Genomic DNA, 23,583 nt, shown 5'->3' on the forward strand with positions numbered 1-23,583 from the left:
GGGGATAGGCAAGGGAGGGTGTTGAGAGTGGACTTCCACCAATAGAGATTCTATATAATGAATGACCCCATGGCTTGTATATAACATTTTGACATTGCTCCTTCAGCAACAAACAGAACAACTGCCATCATAAACTTACTTTAAACCATTTCTTGTCCTTACTTTAGGCCATCATAATATTTTTCACAAGTTTAATTATTGTCCAATCCAGAGATGACTGGAAGCTTAACCACTAATTCTAACCCATGAAAATAAAAGTAAAATTACAGAAGAACAAATTTATCTAAATATGTATTTGGATCTTCTTAAAGCAATAGAACCAATGAGAGCAAGAGTAACTGTCCTCCAAATGAGAGACTGACAATATGAAGGTACACATGACAACTCAAGATGGCAGGATGAACCTTACCTTCGTATGACGGCCTCCAGTAGCTTGTCGACAGGGGCATCGGGCCAGCCAAATGCACGGAGCGTTGCATCGTCCACAAGCAAGGTGAGTAGCTCCCTAACTGAGTCAGCCAGTGCAGTCTCTGAGAGACCGCCCCCTTGGTGGTGGCTTGGCCCAAGGCGTGCACCTGAGGACGATGATGATGCCTCCATACGAGGCACAGCACTCGACCCAGTCGCCTCGCCCATAGCCGTCAGGTGCTGAAGCAAAGCACCCGCCTTAGCACCATCGGACCCTGTCATTCCAAGCACACGGTCTATGGCACCTGCAAACACATGGGATACGTCAATGGGAGGAAAAATGAAAGAGGGTAATGGCAATAATAACAACATATACAGTGACTCATGATTATACACAGTCATTGAGACAGAATAATTATCTTTTTGCAATTTCAAGAATTTTTAACAAATCGGAAGTTATGCTCACATCTGCTTTTTCTAACTTTTTTGTCATTAGGGAATCTTTAAAAATCATTTGGATGTCATCAGAGAAAGAAATCATCTAAAACACAATTTTGTGAAGATTTTATGTCTTAAATTATAGTTAAATATGTATGCCACCTAGTATTTCGTGGAACACTCATATCTAAGAAGACTGTATAATTCTTTGAAATGTAAACAGGTAATTCCATGGAAGGAGGTTGAGCTCCTCTTCCTGCCATGATAATACATTCGGTCACTTTAATGTTAAATGGTATTTAAATTAATGATTGGTTTCTGCGTTCACTGATAATAATGATATTTAATTAAATTTATTTTTTTAAAATTTTATTTGTTGTATTTCCGTAATAATGATATTTAAATTCTCAAAATCTATTGCTCGATATATACAGTAAAAAATAACAGCAAAATAAGGTATAATGGTGAGGTTAAAGCATTTGCATAAAACTACGGTGGAGCTCCATGAAGTAGCGAAAAAGGAATGACAAGATAAAAGTTGAAATGATCAACTTCAATATCTCTTCATTGCCAAAATGTTTTTTGTTCCAATTCACCATTATCATTTTCTAAGTAAAGATCATCTTGCATCCGTGAACAATACCTTTTCAAGCTGTTGGTGATCTAGGAAGTCTCAGCTTCTACTTACTACAGTGAACTCTCGATTTTACGAAGCAGGATATTACGAAGTTCTCGATAATACGAAGTGAAATTGTGGTCCCAGCGAAAAGTCTATGGTAAATACAAGGCGGCGCTATTCGGTAATACGAAGTTTTGATAATACGAAATTTTTTGAAATTATGAACCTTGGGCTCTGTCCCCAGGAGCAAATGGCATTTGTTTATACAAACTACAGCAAAAAATTTATCAAACAAACTGGATATACCAGCAAAAGCAGCAAAATAATTAGTGCTTCTGATTGTGGTGCATCAAAGAGTGAAATCTTAAATGATAGTGCAACTTAGGAGGGAGAGGGTTCACATAAATACTTAGGGTAGGAATTTAGGAGAATTAGGAGTTCTGTAAAAATATTGTGGCTGACACAATTTTACTATTTACTTTAAATGTTAGTGTGGAAGGGAGAAAGAAAAAACTAAAGGAGGATCGAATTAAAGGCTTCTCGGGTGTCTGTCCGGGTAAGGCGCTCCAACTACCTCTAAGCCAACCCTTCAAGCGAAGATCCTTCGTAATCAATGCTGTTGATATTTACCCGGTTTGAGGTGCTGCGATTATAAAATTGGCTCTCGTCTTGTCAGCAGACTTTCAACAGAAATTAGTTATTAGCTTGGTCCTTTCCACACTACTACTTATTTTACGATAACGGCACGACTAATTTTTAGTGGCAACATAAAAAAATGTTTTCTCTGTATTAATGATACTTGGCATAATTTTAAATGTGATGGAGAAAGACGCACAAAAACTAAATGAGGTTAAGGTACAAGTTTTGGGGTATCATTTTCGGGAATTCACGCAAGTGAACCAATACTTCACCTAAATATGCTGAGAAATGATAAAACGTGTGTTGTATGAAAAAAATGAAAGTGGATAATAACGTTTCTCTCTTTATTTCCCCAATAATAGAAGATGCTTCTCCAGCTTTTCTCCAGTAGGAACCTTGCTTGTAGAAAATAGTTGCTATTCGCTACTTACCACAAAATTCTTAGATTTAATTCTTGTACAAAAATTTTCTAGATATTATTTGATAACATTTTCTAAAATGGGTGGCATTTTCTTTAACGCAAAGATCGTTGATATTCGATTACAAAGAATGGGAAATTTAGGGTCGTATGATTTTTTTAACCATCTATCACAACATGAAATCAATTACAAACAGCAGTTTTTAAAATTCCATCTTAAATAGCCACTGAAAACGTTAGGCAAAGCCAATAAAGGCAGAAAAAGGGCGGTGAGAACAAAAGCAAACATTTTTTCGCCACTTATTAAAAATGTTTGAAATTACAAAACTTGATATTACGCAGTGCCTATTTTTTGGTCCCGCTGACTTTGACTACAAAGAGGGCGATACGAGAGTATAACACCATCGTCTTGACAATGAGATAAGAGGAGGATTTCTTCTATGAGGTATATTCATAGTACGAGACGGCGTTATGAAATTTTATTGCTTGAAAAATCTTGTATTAATTAAAAAATAGCATTCCATTTTGATGCTTTAGTAGTAATGTGGACTCCAAAATTCATATCCAGTTTTCAGGCAATTTGCAAATGGATTAAAAGGTAACATTCCATTCCAAAGGAATATTTTAGTGCATCAATATCACTTATTTACTAAATAGACAATTAATAGTAAAAACCACATATTTTGCCTGTGACACAAAGAAGTCAACCACATAACCACTCAAGTTAGCCACTTAACCACTACAGTTAGCAATGAACTGAGCTCAAAAAAGGTTTTCACCAAATATGTTCATAAAATATTTGCAGTTCATATTTGAAGATCTAGGAGAATATCACCCGTTTTGGTGAACCGGATGACCACAGTGTGAACTGAACTAAGGGAATAAGTGACTGCAGTATCTATGAAGAGGCAGTGACCGGCATGCAAGTTATAGAACGTAATGCAAAGGGTATTCCCCAGGTGCTCACAGGCAGCCCCGCAGGCTACGTGGCACACAGGAGAAGTGGGGGTGTGGCGGCACTTGGCAGCAGCTATGCACAAATGCAACAATGACTTTCAGCTAAATGAATGTTCATCATTGCCCATAGAATACTTGGTAGGCTTAGTAGTGACTCTATACAATACTACATACCTTGATTATGCTTTTGTCTCTCTCCTTCAATAAACAGTAAAATCATACGCAAAAACTGTTTTAAAGGCATGAGAGACAAACTTGAGTAGTATTCGTATGTGGTAAAATGCACTCTATGACATTTAATGAAATTGACAAAGAGGGTTAAATTATGGTATTAAATACAAAAACAGTCAATTTACCACTTGCAGTCATTATAGGTAAAAGCTGACATTTCTCTTGACATTGAATTTTTCCCAAAAAAAACTTCATTTTCACATTATTTGTAGCAAAATATTTAAAGTAAAAAAAATTCAGCGCCATTAATTGGAAAATTACGAAATGGTGCACGAAAGAAAAACCCGAACAGTCAATTGACCACTCCCTGTCATTTTAGTGTTAAGGTGTGGTGGGGTACTTACTCATTCAATATTCAACAGTTAAGAGAAATAATATTGCTCTCTTTCCATTTAATTAATCTTAACATTTGACAAATAAAAGCTCAGTGTAGCTTCATAAGTGGAGTAAATACATATCTGTTGTTACCCTCACCACCACTGAAGACACAACACCTTTCTTCGGGCAAGCCATTCTTTATGCACTCTCTGCAAGCAGGATGCACTAGAGCAATTGTTTCCGCCATATTACCTCAAACGTTTATCACACAATAATTGTAAACAAAATACCAGCAAAGGGAGGGGGAGGGGGCAAATGGGGGGAGCTCACCTGCTTCAGGAACGTCATCCATCTCATCTTCATCCTCTTCCTCGAGGTCCTCTTCTCCACTGCGTAGATGTGTGGTGCGAGACCTCTCACCACGCACCACTATGCGTGATGCCATTGCTGTGGCAGCAAGCAGCTGCTGCTGAAGCTTCTTTTTCTCAGCCTCGGCAAGGATTTCCTCGAGCATCTCTCGGTGCTTGGAACGCATGTGACGCAACAAGCAGTCCTGTCGGATGAAGGCTCGTCCACACTCATCACACGATCTTGGTGGCTCCTGTAGACACAAAATGATCGCCCAGGAGCACATGTCAAGAAGATTAGATGGGCAAACAACTCAAAATTCAAGCCAAGCCAAAGAAAAGCTCACTATCACTTCCTCAAAACTTGAATCGAGTTAACAAAGATAGTGGTTGATAATGGACTGCACTCTAATAGGTATAAGAATTCTATAAAATTGACATGTATTTGTGATTGTTACACCTTCAATTGTAAAATTTAAATTGCTGTATTTCTACAAATGGAATATCCTTATGGCAAAAAACTAAGGATGATAAAATGTTCCAATGCAGCGTGACCTACCTGTGGGTCACAACAGACCTCTTTGCCATTCCATGGCAAATTTTACTATATTTCAATGTTTTGTAGAGGCCAACATAGGGAAATAAGAAGTTAAGAGTCATAAAACTCTATACATAACATATCATAATCATATCCAAATCATACTGTATAAGAAGCTTCCTAAAGACATAATGGATTTAAAAAAAAATGTCCATTTTTAAATTTAAGATGAAGGAATTTTTCATGATTCATTATTCATTTATTGCACTCCATTGATAAATTTTGAGTATTTAACAAAGCTCTGTATGGATAATATGCACTTTAATTGAACATTGATGTGCTGCATATCATGGAAATTTATGTACCTTGATCCTCAGGAAAATACTAATTACAGTGAGTCCTCGTTCTACGTCACCCCATTTAACGTCATTTCGCGATAACGTCACGAAAATTTTGAGACCGTCAATCGTTTATCGCACCTTCGCTTTGCAATAACGTCAAGGCCTTTAAATTTCACGCAAGAAAAAAACGCGAAGCGGCGGGCATTGAAGGTTGTTCGTTTGGTGGGCGGTAATACAGTCAGTCTAAACGAAGTGTAAAACGGTGTGTTTATTGTTAATTGCGATTACGGTTTTAGCAAATTTTCTGCAAAATGAATTCTTAGGTAGGTGCGCAAGGTTTTACTTGACATAATGATTTTCAGGAACCTAAAAAGTGATTTCAAGGAATTTTTCCGTGTAGAACTTGGAGTTTTTGTCGTCACTTTTTTCGCCGTGTTCACAATAATTTTGGTTCCTGTAACTGCGAAGATGTTTCAGCGATGATAATGCCCAGGCAACACTCGCCCGCCCCATACTCGCGACCACCATAGCGAAGCCGAAAAGCAAATGCGGGAAGATACAAAAATGGAGAAGGATTTACGTCACTGCTGCTATTGTCGTCGATGAAGACAGGAACTCGTATTTATGCCATAGCTTGGCATTCTCATCGTAAAAAATGCCCCAGATATAATACGCTAAAATTTTTTCGCGTAGGAATTGTGAAGTCTAGGAGCCGATATTCACTTTTTACATTGTTTCTTATGGAATATTATGTTTCGATTAACGTCATTTCGTTTATCGTCACATTTTTCAGGAACGGTAAGTGACGTTAAACGAGGACTCACTGTATTACATATTATACATGGTGTGTTTATTCTATAGATTGCAGTCATTCGGTGCAACCATAAAAAAGGTGTGACCCACTGGTGGAACAAAATGCTCAGGATGACACTTGCTTTGCCAAACAGCAGAGTGTAAGCCACTAGTGAACCACACTCTTACTAAACTGGATAGCTACATGCACATTACTCACCATCATTGACTCAACCCACCACTTATGACCAGAGCAAAGCTAGCAGCATCCTTTATGTATGAAACATATACGTACACTCAGAGTGAAACATGACCCCACTTACTGAGGTCACTTCAGAATGGAGTTTGACAGCTTAAGTAGAGTAAAATGGACCACAGAGGCTCTTACCGAGACTGGCCTCAGTCTAACTCCTACGTGTCCAAATATTAATGAAAAATTAGCAGAGCCATATTCTAGAATGAAGTTCATCCATACCCCAACACAATCTGAACAAGGGAAGGGAGATTAAGCTTTGCAGCAAACAAACTAATAGATATTCCTATGTTTTCGTTTAAGTGAGTTATAGACACTGAACATCATTACCCACCCAATCAACCCCCAGTGTTAGTAACAAAGTTAATATTCATGATCCCTAAGGGCAATATGAGTCACATATTGCTTGTTGTAGAATATTAGAGGCTATAAATTCAGACTAGATTATTCCGTGCTTGCACATTAGTGCACAAATACATTATCCTCCATTCAGACCATTATACAGTGGAACCTCGATTTATCGTTTTTCAGGGGGATGGATGAAAAAAACGATGAATGCGGGAAAACAATCAATGCGGGATTGTTTGTCCAGGTTGCCTATGTCCCAGGAAACGCTGGATTTTTTGCGAATTATGACATTCAATAATGGATTCAAAAAAGATTTTAGCTGATTAGAGGAATATTATTCCTTTATCAAAACACATATGTCATATTGTTGATTCGGATTATATCTCTTTCAAATATCCTGAAGGAACACGCCACCTTGCTAAAAAAATGTTTCGCTCCACTCGGAATTTTCACTGCTATTATGCATTTCTGCTCGACGTAAAAATTCTTATCCATCAAATGCCATTTCAAGTAGACGTATTTACGAGATAACTGTGCGTGTTATGCCTCAAACAGCTGATTTCGCCGTCGCAGGGATTCGCTATAGGATGTATCAAGAAGGCCAAAAATAGTTAATTATTTGAAACGTTCCTTTCTTGCAATTAAATTTTTAATATGATTGAGGCAATGTGGCGTTAATCGTCAGCGGCACGCCCAACTGATCCTCGGCTTCATCCCACTTCTTGTTTTCACCAAGGATCTCGCTCTACCCCCACCCCTGCCGTCATGTGCTAGCGGACATACCGAGGCGTGCTGTAATATTCACGCATTTCTAGCCCGGATTTTCTTCGTCTTCAATTATTTTCAGTCCATCTTTTAAAGTTCTCACTTGTGTCTTCGGAATGGCCATGGTCCGAAGACGAAAAAGAATAAAACTAATAAAAATGAAACCGGACTCTATTGAACCCACACGGAAAACACTCGCCGGTTTTAAGTCAACCCACCCTGGAAAGTACGGAACCACTAGTACGAGGTGAAGTTAGGCACTAATGGTATCGCGTACGGCGTAAGCAGAGCTTACTGCAGAGGGTGAAGCATGACCATATGACTGCGCAATTAAATTTTTTATCCTATAGAGAAGGCAACTTACCCACTCATTTCTAACAATAAGTAGCGTAGCTCTAGATGAGCAGATGAATTCAGATTGCTAGGAGGGAGAAACAAAATATCCTGAGAAGACATCGCTTCGTTAGCACCTCAGACAGGTGAGACTTGTAGCATAACTCGTAAATTGTAACCAGACGCACTGTTTTCGAAAAAAAAATCCGCTTCAACTACCGTGAAGCTCACTATCAGCTGCGAGGATATCGATATTCGACAGAAATCACCATCTTATTATACCAAGTATTTTCTTGCTTAAAATGGTTAATTAAAGTTAGAAATACCTCGTGTTTGGTATCATTATTTTTTTAATTACGTGCACATCACTAATATCTCAATATAATAGAAGTATAATACCAATTGCCGAAATTCATTTTTACACACCTTTTGGGCTAATAGGTGATTCATGCAGCAGTTGACATCCAGAGGTGGGGATCCTTGAAGCGAGTCAGCTAAAAAAAAGTCAGCCGTCGAGAAAGGGGGAAGCGTGAAAAAGGTTTCTTTTGTTCTCGAGTAACTTGATATTTTCTTTCGAAGCTAAGGTCTTCGTAATATGATCCCTGCTCGAGCTGGGATCTTTTTTTATTTCGGAGAAGAGGAAAGCTTCAGACGGGGAGAGGCGAGTGCTGAATGGAGGGGGATACCGGATCTTGGGAAATGCGATAATGTGACTATCCCACGGCACTCAGCTTTTCCCTATCGTATTTCAATCTCCTGGGGAAGATTCAAACTATGTGTCTGTCGTTATTAGCCATAAATAACACGTAGTAAACACTTCGTTTCATTTTCGTCAAACAATAAATGCGGGAAAATTATACGACGGGACCGCGATCTTCAAACGATAAATACGGGAAAACGATACTTCGGGGAACGATATATGCGGGAAAAAATTACATTGTCCTTATGGAACTTAATTTGGGACCAAGAGCGGCGAACGATGAATGCGGGAAAACGATGAATGCGGGAACGATAAATCGGGGTTCCACTGTATACACATGCTCCTTCTCAAGAGAGGCATACATAATTAAAATTCAGGAGTAGTGGATGCCAGCATTTATATAACAGGAGGGTTTACATGGGCATCAGGTATGTAAGGAAGGGAATAGAGTAATCCAACCCTCCAACAAATGGATAAGACCAATGAGAGGGAGGCCTTTATTCTAGGCAAATTAAATGTATGCAATGCAAATCAGATATAGTCTCACCTTAGTATGAGTCAACAGGTGAATCTTCAGCGAAGACTTCATGGCAAAGGACTTCTCACATATGGGACATTTATGAGCTGAAAAAGATTCAATGTGGTTAAGAAGAGGAAAGCAAAAGATCATTTTAAGGAGATAAAACACAACCTGGGATTCCTTGTAACTGTAATATTCTACTACCCATCACAAGCAACAGGAAATGGTGAACTAAAATATCCTTGATGATGAGTACTGCCAATCCCACCATGGCTACTACTCAAATCATCAGATTTAGCTTGTATGATGCTAATTCCAGTTAGAAATGCTGTACTTCAATATCCTACACACTCTTTGTAGATTGTAATTAATTACAAATAACCCTTCAGGTAAATTAATCGACAATGCATGAAAATCTAGCCAGCCAATGAAATGAAATGTTAATATTACAGCACCAGCGTTATAATTAGTGGATAATACACAACATTAACTAATCATTTCAGTATGAAAAATATTCTTATTTATGCATGTAAGTATTTTCTCAGAACCCGCTGACTGTTTTTTTGTTGACTGAGTAAATTAGGTATTAATTATCTTTTCATAATGGCGGCTGAACTAGTGTCGCAGACAGCACCTTCACGGCTACTTCAGTTCTGCCATGCTCTGGCAGTAGCACTACAATGAGTGATGTCACACACCAGCGATCAGGCCTTCTCTCAAGGTGACTGTGCTATAGCTCACTTCATTCACATTCCTGGAGTTAGGAGAGACTAAAACTATCATCTATCAAATCCGAAATTGTCCTCATTTGTTACTTGGTTCCAGTTTTGCCTGAATTTGAATGCTTCATTTTTCCGGTTAACTTTCATAAAAAAAGCTTGGGATTGGATACAGACAAGAAATATGTAGTAGCAAAAACTATAAACACATAAGGTCGACCTATAACCATACATGCAGAGGACATCATCTCCTCCTCAAGCTTTCATGAGAGGGCAATTGTTGGATGTAGAGTCGCTTTAAGGCATCCCTTCTAGCTCTGAGACACCGTACAGTTTGTTTCCTATGCTTGAACCAGAAGGGTTCTTAGCCTAATTGATAATATAAAAGCTATGATTGCATTCCACGAGGAATAACTAAAAATATGTAAGGAGAATAAGTATAAGTCCCCGAGTCTGCTAGCTACTTAGGAAATTCCATGTTATTGCATTAAATTATTTCAAATCCATTAGCATAGAAGCCAACTATGAGCAACCCAAACTAAATGAATGTCATTAATTATATTCAAGACATTCTTTGGTTACTGTGACAAAAAGGATAAACTATTGTACGAAATGATTCCATGAATGAGTCTTGCCTCTGCTCCGTAAAACAGGATGCCTTTGAAATTCATTTGAGCACATCGATGATATGTCACTGTGATACGTTCCAATAGATACAAGTAAAATAATGAAATCCAGAAACCAAATCATAAGGAAAGTATATCAACCACATATATTAACAAGTAGGTAATTATATTATAGAGTAAAAGTAAACATGCAAAAACATGCAATAATATCTACCTATAATGAATGAAGTATAAAATGTCTGCAGGTACAACAACCATACCCCTCAAAAAGCTTTGTGCATACTGTACATCCCCATTAACCATGTTCTTTACCGGTAGCAACTGCAAATGGCAAATTGTAAATAACAAAACAGACATAAAGGGCCACAGACATAAGGAGCAAAAGAGACACAAAACTTGCCATGAATAGTGGATCACTAAATGGGATAAGTGTGAAAGAATTAAAGTTCCCTCTTGACAACTCGATGGATCAAATTATGGCAGGTGAAATTCTGATTACGTACATGCTTCTTTATTTTGGATCATGATGTCCTTAATTGTCAAAGAAGGCAGAGAGGAAGAAACATTTTAAAACTTGATGAGAAAGTTCACTTGCGGTCATAGTTTTGATGAGAATGGACACAAGACTACATAATTGACTAATGTGACTCAAAACACCTAGATGTGTTAATAAAAGATGTTGTAACAGGAGGATGAAGATCACACATATGATACACATAATATTGAAACAATGAAATTGTCATCGGAAGGTAGTACACCTCGATTTATGGGGATAAAATGCAATAGAGGGGCAGATTCATATCCATAGAAGCTAAAAATGGGCTAGAAGGCCAAGCACAAGGGAGCAAGAATTCAAAGAATGAAAAGAAATTTGTGGAAGAGAAAGTGAAGGGAATAGAACAATTTTGAAACGGGTGTTACAGGGTGAAACAGAGGAAATGCTTGTCAAAGAAAAGGAATTTTCTTCACTGCAGCCCTGTTGCAAACATGAAATGAATTTTACTTTGGCATACTGGAAAAGTTGTATTTGTCACAAAAACAGAGCAGGAAATGAAAATGAGGGAGACGTAGAAATGTGGTTGATCCAGCCAATGGCTTGGAGGTGGCAGAGAAGCCTTCAGTGGTCAAATGATAAAGCATCCTTGAATAGAAGGGGGGCAAGTGAAGATGGAGAGGGTTCGAATATGTTTCTCCCCTTACTCTCTCCCTTCAAACAATTTCACTCACCTTTGACGCCCGAGTGCAGGACTGTGTGGCGCACCAGGTCCTCCTTGCGAACAAAGGTCTTTCCGCAGTTGGTGCACTCAAAGGGGCGAGCACCCTCGTGCACATACTTTACGTGCATGTGTAGGCGAGCACGCCGGTTGAATGCCTTGCCACAGTGGTCGCATGTGAAACCATTCTCGCCTGAGAGAGTGCCATGAAGATAAACAAAATGATAGCATGCAAAAAAACATACAAAAAAGAGCTGAAATCAAATATATATGCACCTTCAAATGAAAGGCAGGCATCAAAAAGAAAACATAAACGACAGCATTGTATTTCTATTTTGCCGATCTTGCTGAGCATCACATTGCATGTTAACACATGAGAATACTTGAACAATTATACAATAATAAAAAATAAATAATGGCAAGAAAGAAGATAAATGGGGAATGGACATTGGAAGCAGATTCCCATGAGAGCCCTGAAGAAAGCAGGTGATGTCATGCCAGCACCACTGGTCAAAACATTTAGAGAGAAGAATCACATCACCACCCTCTCTCAGATTAAAATTATGTCATGCTAGCACAAAGGAACGAGGTTATACATTAGACCCTCTAATTTCCGAAGTGAAGGGACCCAAATTTTCCATGTTTGCAAACCAGAGTATTAGGAAAAGAGAAGTTATGGAGCAAAAAGAGGGTCTAATTGGGTCCCTTAGTGTCATGGAAGAGGGCTTATCCTCAAGGTCATTATTCCCTTGCATTATTAAAGTTGGGGTGACCATTGACGTTGACTTGCTTAGTAATAGACAAGGCTGAGGAAAATGAATATGATAGAAGGGCCGTACACAAGGTTGCTGCATCTGTGTATTAAGATTTTGGCCGAGGCTGGATTATCTACACACCTTTGAATGAGGGGAATTGGAACTATGAATGGGTTGCCGTGCAACCACTAACAAACTTTGAGAAGAATGCTATTTGAACATTTATAATGTGATACAAAATTTAATGAACAACGGTGGCCCAAATTCCCTCGGATGTAAAAATTTTAGGCCGTGAAACTCGAAAAACCATCATTGCCCATTAACCCTTTGAGGTCCAACTTCGAGGCTGGATCGACAAGTTTAGTGCTACAAGCACTTGGCTCGTCGTAGCATCAGGTCTCACTTCGAGTTCAGCTCGACATCAAAGCGAAGCCATTTATACAAGGGCAATGTTTCAAGAGGTTACATGATTTGCCGTCCACTCCAAATTAGACCTGATGCTACGACAAGCATAGTGCTCGTAGCACTAGACTTGTCGAGCCAGCCTCGACGCTGGACCGCAAAGGGTTAAAAGATTATTTGGCAAACAGGAGATGTAATGCATTTGAAATTTATTAGGCTTGGCCATGTAACAGTAAAATTAAATAAGGGTGGGAACCAAACCTGTTTTTCAATGTTTTATGGAGGGTAAAAGGAAAGCTGACAAAAAATAAGGAGCTTTGGTTGAAATATTGCTGCACTGTTTATGACTGACCGATTAGACAACTCCCTGTATTGCCATGGGTGATTGGCAAACTAATGGGCTTCATAAAATGGAAGTGGAAAAAGTAAAATGGAAATCACTCCTAGGGACTGGTAAGTATTTTGTTAAGAAAAAGTGGGGGTTCCATAAAACATTGGTTCTCTTATATAGTTTTCCTTAAGTATACAACTGGAATCAGAATTTGTTAATTCGCATCAATTTGTAAAGTAGAAGACCATAAATGGGTGACTTCACTCTATTACAGCCAATCTTCACTATTACGAATGCTGGTATGCATGGACATAAAATGATCAACAACTTAAATAACTGAAGGAATTTTATAAATTTTTACAATCAAATCCATTTGACAATGACTGTGAAGGGCAATCTAACTTTGAGGTAGATGCAATTTTAATCCAAGAGATATCTTGTAAGACATGCAATAAATAACTGAAAATATAATTTTACATCAACAATTATAATAGATGATTGGATAAAATTTATATTATCTCAGAAATTATTTGTCAGTATCAATCCGCATTATCCTTGTTTTGAATCGTACTTCAAGCATCATTTGTTTATGCTTCAATAGCATCAGAATTGAAACTTTTTAAGATGTGCTGCTGAGTCTAGTTTTGATTCACCAACATGTATTTTCAAGGCCAGTATAAAAAACAATAAAAATATGATGCATTGACCACTTCAAGAGTAATGGCTCATTGGGAATCTGCTGTGGGGGAACACAACCAATCAGAGCTAAAAGCACATGCAGCAACAACACTCAAGAAGGCACACTAACCAAGTGCCACTCTAGCATCAACATGTAACTATCGAACTAAATATTGAATACTTAAAATATGGAAAAATTAAACTAGCTTGTGCAAGGTTAATGTAATGTAATTACCTTCAGCTTCCTCAGCTTTAAGGCAAAAGAGAAATAAAACAATATTTCAGACATTTTAAATATTAACAATAATAATAAATACATGAAAGCAGTCACTGAAATAAATCATTTGGAAATTTCCATCAGTAGGGATATAGCCAAGCATCACATTCACAGTCATCACAGCTGTGGAGTTCATAAATGAGGCCTTACCATGAAGTACATGATACATGGACTCTTCCACCTACATTCATCTCTTAAGATGTATTCTGTAGGTTTTACAGTCAGCTTCCTCTGGTCACTTCAAATTTGAGGAAGCTGACTTAGCTGGCAATAGGATTAGACATAAATTTTTTTTCACATCATGGCCCATGAGTACGGAGTATAAAACTCTTTGAACGTTCATAAAACTTGTTCAATGTGAAATATCAACATTTTAATAATAATTCATAAGTTGATACGAAGAATGCATTCAAGGCTAATGAATTCTGTCGGATTCATTGAAACTTTCATTACTAGGGATATCACTGAAAATATGGTAAAAAATAATTTAGCTCTGAATTTCAAGTCAGTACTTTATGGGTCCCTTTAATTTTGCCATATCAAAGTTCCACTGAACTTCCCTCTAGCTCTCAACTGATGTTGATTTTAAATAAAGAAATTCAGCAGACAAAAAATTGCTAATTTTGTCGTGATTGGGCAGCCAAACATTTCCTTTCAACTCTGTGTTCTTAAGTTGGGGTGGCAGGAGGCAAGAAGCCACAGACAGATATTATTACTGTCTTGATGTTATGCATACCAGTCAGAGGAGGATTTCATAGTCACTAGTATGAGGAATAGGATGCCGGATTCCAGCCTGTTGATTAATGGGAGTAGAGGGAAAGACCATTTGAAAATACATAGCAGAGAGTACTCACCCGTGTGGTGGAAGACATGAGCGCGCAACTGTGATGCTTGTATGAAGGACTTGCCACAGTAGTTGCAGACATGGGGTTTAAGTCCAGTGTGGGTGCGTGCATGGCGGTTCAGTGTCTCCTTGGCCGAAAACTTGGCAAAGCAGTCCTTGCACTCATAGGGACGCTCACCTGTGTGCATGCGGCGGTGCTTCTTCATGGCACCCGACGATGGAAAGCCCTTCTCGCAGAAGTCACACACAAAAGGACGTTCCCCTGCAACACGCAACCAATGAGTGAGACTCACCTCATGTCTTAAGTTGGCCTGGGGTATTCAGCAATGAAAAATACCCTCACCAAATAAATTCAAGCAGAAAATTTTCAAATGCAAGTTTAAATAATTTTTTGTGATTGGGTGATAGTAATCTATATACTATAAAGCCCCTTAACGACCACTCACTCATTCATTCATAATACAAATGTTTGGGGTGAACGAGACGAGATACAACAAAAAGTCTCATGAAGACCCCCTCTAAAATTGTCTGAAATCCCAGGAAAAATCATGAAAACAATAAATTTCCAATTATTTAACTGTCTATTCAATTAAAATTGAGTATGGGGATCAGTTCAAAAAATGGCCACCAAAATCCAATGGCGGCACGGCGATCATAGAAACAAATAATCATAGCAACACCTTGTCTATGCAAGCAAGAGAATCTAAATTGGGAAAGAAGATAAAGGAATTAAAACGAAAAACTGATACAGATAAGGTAGGAAATTTAGAAAGTAATTTTTGAAATGTCTATTTCTTTACGTCTTCTTACCACATGAACAAACATCTGTAACATTAAAGCGTATTCAAATGAAAAGCAGAGAAATATAAGGTAGGAAATTACTTATTGTTTTTGATATATTACAACGAAAGTGTGGTTGTTATTAATTTCATAGTTAACAAGTGCACATAATGCCATTTTTAAAAGATGATTCTTGCTGTTGACTGTAGTTCGTGTCTTGTTGGCGATACACGATTGTAGTAGAAAGACTTTTAAACAAGACTTCCATAAAATATAGGTAGGTAGAAATGATTTTATTTTCATTCTTTATGATGGCGATCACTTTTTATTTTTGTTTACGTTCTTTTTTCCGTTAATGTCCTTTTTAATGTGCATTGTTATCCATGAGGTGGTGCATCAAAGGCAGTGAATAATACAATAAGGAGGATAAATGCAATTAAAGGTATTTCTAATTCAATTATTTGTCTTGTGAAAATCACATTTCCTTGAGTGACTAAGTTATTCAACTAAGAACATTATCGAAATCTTATCATTCACAATGTCTTGTACACCAAAGGCTGTCATCTGTTACTCACTAGATTTATGGGGCATTGCGTTTGATATGAAAGCTGTATACTTGTGTTGAAAATTTGAAACCCTTTTCTGCATATGCATTGATAGCAAAAAAAAAAAAAACTAATAATGAGATGGGGCATTTGAGAGGAGTTTCATAATAATTATAAAACATAATTTGCCATTTATGAGAATAATACCAAAATCATTCTTTTGAACCAGGTCCTGTAAGGCAGAGAATTGTCTTTGTACAAATTTCGATGACAAGAATCAGTTCTATTAGGCAGTCTAATAAGAGAAACTTATTTTTTCGGTACTTGGCTTGTATAGGCCTGCCTCCTTTTCTTATTTTGGTGTGGCAGAGATGGCTTAAAGTGGGTACACCATCTTTAAAAGCATGCATGGGACATTTCAACGTCTGAAAATTCAAAATGAATAGAGACGCTATGTTTAAGCAGTTCATCCAATTTTAAAAGTAATTCCGTGACAACAATTAACATGAAACGGAAGGATGATAGCAATAAAACAATGATGCAAGTGGAGACATCAACATTTATATTTTTGCAAGCTTTGTAATCAACGTCGACAACGTAAGCTATTTTGCATTAACTCATCCAACTTAATGTTCACAGATAACATACTTCTTAAAACACCATGCCTTGATCGAACTTAAACCACCTACATGGTATGGCCTAAATACTAGGGACTTTAAATCCCCTATGGAAATCTGTCTTGCACTAACCTTGCAATCGATCCAATTAAGGCTCATATTCTAATCTTCTATCTAAATAATTCTTTTACCACAGGAACTTACGATGAGAATATGGAAGATAAATTATTATTAATACAAAGAAGGGGGTGGGAGACACTATTTCTCACCAGTGTGCGTGCGTACGTGTATGCGCAGAAGAGATGTGCCGTGGAACTCCTTGAGGCAGTATTCACATGAATACTTCTTCTTCCTCTTCACTTGTCCAGCGTGCGCTCGCAAATGTTCACGCAGGTTATCCTTGCGGCTGAACATGCGTCCACAAACCTGAAAAAGGAAAAGAAACCTCTAAGAAACTAGCTCGCAATCTCAGTTGCAACCCTCCGCATTCTTAATGGAATAACCCCTTCTTTTATCAATCAACACATCAATTTTAAATCATGAGGACAACTACTAAACTGCCAGCAGGAAACTAAGGTAGCATGCCTGGCAGAGCAGTAATCCAGCAGCACGGGATGGAGAGAGAAGTGTGTCTTTCCAATAAATGTTACCATTGACAATTATTTCAGAGAGACAAGGCAACCTGGTATCTTTGTAATAACAGTCTACGTGACTCGCACACTAATACCAGTGTTTTCTCCCATCAACTCCAATCAACATGCATAGCTATGGCTTGAATTAATCAAAAAAATTCCTTATGCACTTTAATTTCTGAATTACACATAAAGCCACAAAAAATTAATTTTGCTGGCTAATGTGAAAAAAATACATACATAGAAGAATAAATAGAAAATTAAGCATCTGACTGGCATTACAGTTCATACATCTTTGGGCCACTGTCTCCAAGATCCATTATTACCACCATGAACAATAGATTTGTTAGGGTCTATCTCACAATCGGTCGTATCAAGGGCTGCACGGATGGGGTTTGGCACAAAATTTGATGCAAAATCTCTGCATGCACATTTAAGACTTAGTCCCAGCACTCTAGCTCAATATTGCATAAAGTTGCAGGTAAAAAAATGTGCAAATATGGACCAAAACCAAGTGGCACACAAAACGGGAGACAAACAGTGGCAAGCCACAATTAATTCTTGTTAGCTAACAAGACTTTGAAGATATATTTTATCTATTTTATAAAGTAAACTTTTGGAGCGTATAGTGTTTCTAGTATTCGGAGGATTAATGGATGGTTTCACCGCATCAGTGGCAAATATTGTTTTTCATTTATATGTACAAAAAATGAGTGAGATATTACGTGTGAAATTTGGCTAAATTGTTGAGTGACATGGCCATTATAATAATCAATACTTGTCTTCAATCTGGTGTCTTTCCGCATCATCTTAAATACTCAAAAGTAACTCCTGTATACAAAAAAGGCCCTAAAGAAGATCCTAACTCATATCGCCCTATTTCTGTCATACCAATCATTGGTAAAGTCTTTGAGGTAATTATTAAATCTCAGCTATATGACTATTTAGAAAGTAATGGTTTTTTCAGTTCATCTCAGTAAGGTTTCCGTAAAGGTAAAACCACCACAAAAGCTCTACAATTTATCACCAATATTATCCACAACTCTTTTGAAGATCAATCATCAGTGGCTTTAACCCTATGTGATCTCACCAAGGCTTTTGATTGTGTCTCTCACTCCATATTACTTGAAAAATTAAAATACTATGGTATCTCAGGAGTTGAGTTGTCTCTTTTCCGATCATATCTAGTTAATCGTCAACAATTTGTTGAAATGGAGGGAGTGCAGTCCTCCTCCCTCCCTACCCAGTACGGTGTTCCCCAGGGGTCTGTCCTGGGACCCATTTTATTCTTAGTAATGATCAATGATCTACCATGCAGTATACCTTCAAAATCCATTCTTTATGCTGATGATACGACCTTAATAGATGTCTGCAAAACTACTACTTATGCTGCTCAAAGTGCAGACGATCATCTAGTATTGGCCAATGATTGGTTTAGATTCAATGGCTTTATACTTAACATAGAAAAAACTCAAAAGCTTATCTGTAACCTGAAGCCTGCCAACAAAGTTACTTGGGTTTTATCTGGACTCTAAACTCAGTTGGAGCTATCACACCACTGAGGTTAATAAAAAGCTTTCCAAAGCTCTCTTTATTTTAAGAAAGCTAAGTCCGATAGTCCCTTCTGATTATATGCAATCTATATATTATGCTTTTTTTAACAGCCACATAGATTACGGCCTAGAAATATGGGGTAGTGCCCCTGATATAAAATCAGTGTTTCTTTTGCAAAAAAAGGCAGTTAGAATACTAACTAATTCTCCATCTCGTGAACACTGTCGCCCACTATTTATTAGATTGAACATTTTAACTATTTACAGTATGTACGTGTACAGAGTTTTACTATATATGAAAGAAAACCTTGATCTTTTCCCTATAAGAAGTACAACTCATAACCATAGCCTAAGAAATAAGAATTCCTTATCAATAAATCAGTGCAGATTAACCAAAACCCAATTCTCCATACATAATTTAGGTATCAAGCTATTTAACCATCTCCCTATCTCAGCCAGAATGGCTAGCTTGACCAAATTCAAGAGTGTGATTCACTCATGGCTAGCCTCACAGCCATTGTATTCTGTCAGTGAATATTTTACTCTTACCACATGTGATATTGTATTCTAATATATTCATATACTTTCTATTATATTTCATTTATTTTTATTATTTTTATTAATTGTACACTGCCTATGAACCGCGACTATCTTTTCTTGTACATTCTATATGTATGTGCAATTGAATTTCATCTGTGACGAGGTCTGTGTATCTAATGAATACTATTGACCAATAAAGATTATTATTATTATTATTATTATTACACTCAAATGCCTGTGGCTTCCAATGCATATGTAACACCAATGGGCCTATTTATGCAGGATGCTTTGTTAAAGATAGTAGGACTAAAGTCGAGCCACCAAAAGTGGCCCAAAAAGTGGTAACAGAGGGGTGGACAACTCAGGTCACTGCTCTCGTCACTCAGCCAATAACTGTCCCCCACAGTCAACTCACACCCTTGCCTCTCCACGCAATGTTGTCACAGGGAAATAAATCATAAGCAACACCTGGAAATACTCTCAGGGTTCCCACTCTAACTAAATTATTTTCTACGACACATTTTTTTCCAGGTTTTCACTGTCTAAATGTCTTCAATTTCACGGCTTGTAAATAAACTATTTTAGGCAGAAATATTGATCACGTAACAATCACTGGCCGCACGTTAACTAAAAATATAGCAAACGTGATAAACGCCAGTAATGCAAACGCAGCAATGAAAGTTATGTCGCCTATTGTTAGTTAAATTTAGGGCCGGCTAAAGGTTGAGAGCGGGAAAATGGAGGGTGACAGGGAAGTGGTGTCTGATTTCTCACCAGGGTTAATGATCACTTTGGTTAACGGTCTTCCAATCACAGCCTTAAGGTCCGAGTGTCGTCATGGCACAAGGACCAATATTTGCACTTCGAATATACATGTGCAGATAAACGCGTGGACAGTGTCTGCGAGTGACTGGCCTTGAAATATGATCTACATATCGATTTTTCTTTAGAAGCCTCAATCATAGATCTACAATGAAGTTTGAGAGGTTTTTAAGGTTTTACAAGAATTTCATGGCTATTTCCAGGTTTTTTCACAGTGGACGGAATTCATGGCTCATTCACGGTTGAGTGGGAACCCTGACTCTTTATCTTGGGGTAGGGTTCCCTATCTTTGCAGAAGCCTGGGCATTTTTCTTTTGGAAAACTTCCATCTCAGTCTACAAATTATGGGGCAACTCTGGCCAGCTGAACTGTATATGAATTGAGCCAGGATGTAGGAGGAAGCACCTCAGGGCTTTCCCTTATAGAGGTTGCTGGCCACTGCCAGCACCAGCTGATTCTCCATTGTACTCGCACACTCTTTGTCCTCAAAGCTTTTTCACCATGTTAAAAGAAAAAAAATGGAGCCTGTGCAGTTATTTTCCAATCACATCCAAAGCAGTGCAACAATTTATGGTTTGACGAGGGGTCTCGTCAATAAGATTAGCCACAGATTTATAACTGCCAGTAAGTGCACAGCATCCAAAATAATCCCATTTTCCAACGAAGAGCACAATCCCCTTTTAATATTTGCTTAGCTTACTTACTAAAGAAAATGAAGGGGATTGCACTCGTTGGCTCCAAAATACTGAGTCTAACCCATGCAACAATTAGCATGGATAAGAGAATATTCACATCATAAGACCAAACCAATCATACCAACTGAGAGGACTTAAAAACATGACAGAGGTATTAAAAGACCATGATACGTGTATTCAAAACACATCCTGAGACGTGAATGCACACAGAGAACTGAACAAAAAATGGTTAAAATTTACCTGACAAGGATATGTTGGCTTAGGATTGCCATCACAGCCCGTCTGCACAATGTGTCTCTCCAGGTGATACTTGCGGCTGAATTGCTTCTTGCAGCGCACACAAGAATATGGCTTCAGGCCTATTTATGGATGAGAAGGAACACTTTTGTCAGACACTACATCAATATCAAATGAAAATGATGACAATGAATTCAAAGGCTATTGAAAAGAGAAACGATGCACATCTGCCAAAGGGAGAGGCATGAGGTGGTCTGGAAATACCTCCAGGCCCTCAGCACTGAAGCCACTTTTTCAAAAAGTTAACCAGTATCAACAGATGAAACAGAAAAAAAACATATTTTAAGATGGCATCTGAGCCTAGTTTGTCTTTGTGATTCCTATTCCTTTGTGATACAAGGTGTATCGATTCCACATAGACTACATCTAAAATGCTAATATTGAATGATTTGTCTCCTAGAGCCTTGTTGGACTGTAGAAACATTCCTGAAGCAATGTGATCTGATCTTGAGAAGCTGAAACAGGAAATTCAAGCATTGAAGAATTATTGTGAGAATTTTGGACACTGGAAAAGAAAAAAACAGGGCACTCCCCTTCATCCTTGTGGAAAGCCCCTAGAAGTTACTTACTCAGCTGAAATAATAATAAAATTTGCTTGGGCTTGTGACCAGGCAAAACATTTTAAGTTAGCTGATTTGTCTATCACAATTGCACAATGTCTATAAATTGTGCTTCAGCCTCAAATATTGATTAATATCAATTATCCTGATAAAAAAATGCATTTTCCACAAGGTGCTATTTTAGGTGAAATTTCCACCTGTACAATGATTTGAAGAGCATTTCATCTATGATATGACACCAATTAAACCTTCTTCCAATGATGAAATGCATCAGAGGATGGCTTAATAGGAATAAATAACTGCTTCAAGTTTGCCTACTTCACAGCGGGGGTGTTGGATGTGTGCAGAAGTGCCCCACAAGGGAATAATTCCTCATGGCATCAATTTCCCCTTTATTTGATCAGAGAATGTGATAGAGGGGACTAATATCATGACATACTTCTCTTTGTCATTCAAGGAAAGGAGAATGAAGGAATGTAGGAGGTGAGCACCAACGGCACACTATGCTGCAAGTAATGTGGGATTTATTAATTCCCACATTTCGAAAAAGATTCGAAGATCCCAGATGTTTCCCTGCCTTTCATTTTTTTCTTATTTTCCTGGTTTGTGTACACCCTGCAATTTGATAACCAATTTGCAGCTAAAGAGGACAATTCAAGGAGACCAACAAGTTAACATGCTGTCCGTAGAGTCATGTGACGTTCTTTCAAATACCATTTTACTCCATGCAAACATTCTCCACAAATCCCATGGTCAATCTCCACTAATATTACATTTATTCCAAATCATGTCAATTATTTTTGCAATAGTTCCACACATTATATTTTTCTTAAATTTTGCTTTATTTATCTTTCAGGAAATTCTGGCCTTCCAGTTGCACCACACACTCTTTGTGACTATTAAGAACTGGTGTTCTTGGTTTCATGTTTTTGTGCACAATTCAATCGTAAATCATAAATATGCACCCAAAGCTATTCCATAATATGATTACATATTTAAAAACTAAAGAGTGAAAAAAACAAGAAAAAAGGTAAGGCAGGCTTTCTTTCTCACAATATTTTGCAAAAGAAATGTTATTACAGAAAGTTATTGATAACAAACCTAGGATATTTTTGTACCGTAAAATTCGTAATAATACAAGTCTACAGTATTATGTGCAGTGGAACCTCGATCTATCGTTTTTCAGGGGATGGATGAAGAAAACGATGAATGCGGGAATGTTTGACCAGGTTGCCTATGTCCCAGGAAACTCTGGATTTTTGCTAATTATGATATTCATCAATGGATTCAAACAAGATTTTAGCTGATTATAGGAATATTATTACTTTATCGAAACATGTACATCATTTTGTTGATTCAACTCTTATCTCTTTCAAATATCCAAAAGGAACACGCCACCTTTCTAAAAAATGTTTGCCTTGCACTCAGCATTTTCACTGCTATTATGGATTTTTGTCCGATTTAAAATTCTTATCCATCAAATGCCATTTCAAGTACACGTATTTACGAGAGCAATGTGCATGTCATGCCTAAAACAACCGCTTTCGCCAACGCAGTGATTGGTTGCGAGATGGATCAAAAAGGCCAAAAATAGTTTATTATTTGAAATGTTCCTTTCTAACAATTAAATTTTTAATATGATTGTGGGGATGTGTAAACCCTTAACAATGTTGCGTTAATAGTCAGCGGCACGCCCACCTGATCCTCGGCTTCATCCCACTTATTGTTTTC

The 23,583-nt window shown here is 37.7% G+C and overlaps 1 protein-coding gene across 2 annotated transcripts in view; it reads right to left on the reverse strand.

The window, feature by feature from the left end:
* LOC124163935 (zinc finger protein 543) overlaps positions 1–23,583 on the reverse strand; it is a 44,720-nt gene that overhangs the window by 2,766 nt on the left and 18,371 nt on the right. The window contains exons 9-15 of one of the 2 annotated variants that reach the window (XM_046541050.1): positions 21,236–21,354; positions 17,023–17,179; positions 14,822–15,073; positions 11,538–11,717; positions 8,993–9,069; positions 4,359–4,629; positions 410–713 (exon numbers count right to left, since the gene is read on the reverse strand). In XM_046541050.1, the coding sequence (XP_046397006.1) occupies positions 410–713; positions 4,359–4,629; positions 8,993–9,069; positions 11,538–11,717; positions 14,822–15,073; positions 17,023–17,179; positions 21,236–21,354 (1,360 nt within the window). Of the gene's footprint in view, positions 1–409; positions 714–4,358; positions 4,630–8,992; positions 9,070–11,537; positions 11,718–13,925; positions 13,941–14,821; positions 15,074–17,022; positions 17,180–21,235; positions 21,355–23,583 lie in introns of both variants that reach the window. The other variant, XM_046541051.1, reaches the window with a different exon arrangement.

The sequence above is a fragment of the Ischnura elegans genome, chromosome 8, assembly GCF_921293095.1.
Source record: "Ischnura elegans chromosome 8, ioIscEleg1.1, whole genome shotgun sequence".
Lineage (NCBI taxonomy): Eukaryota > Metazoa > Arthropoda > Insecta > Odonata > Coenagrionidae > Ischnura > Ischnura elegans.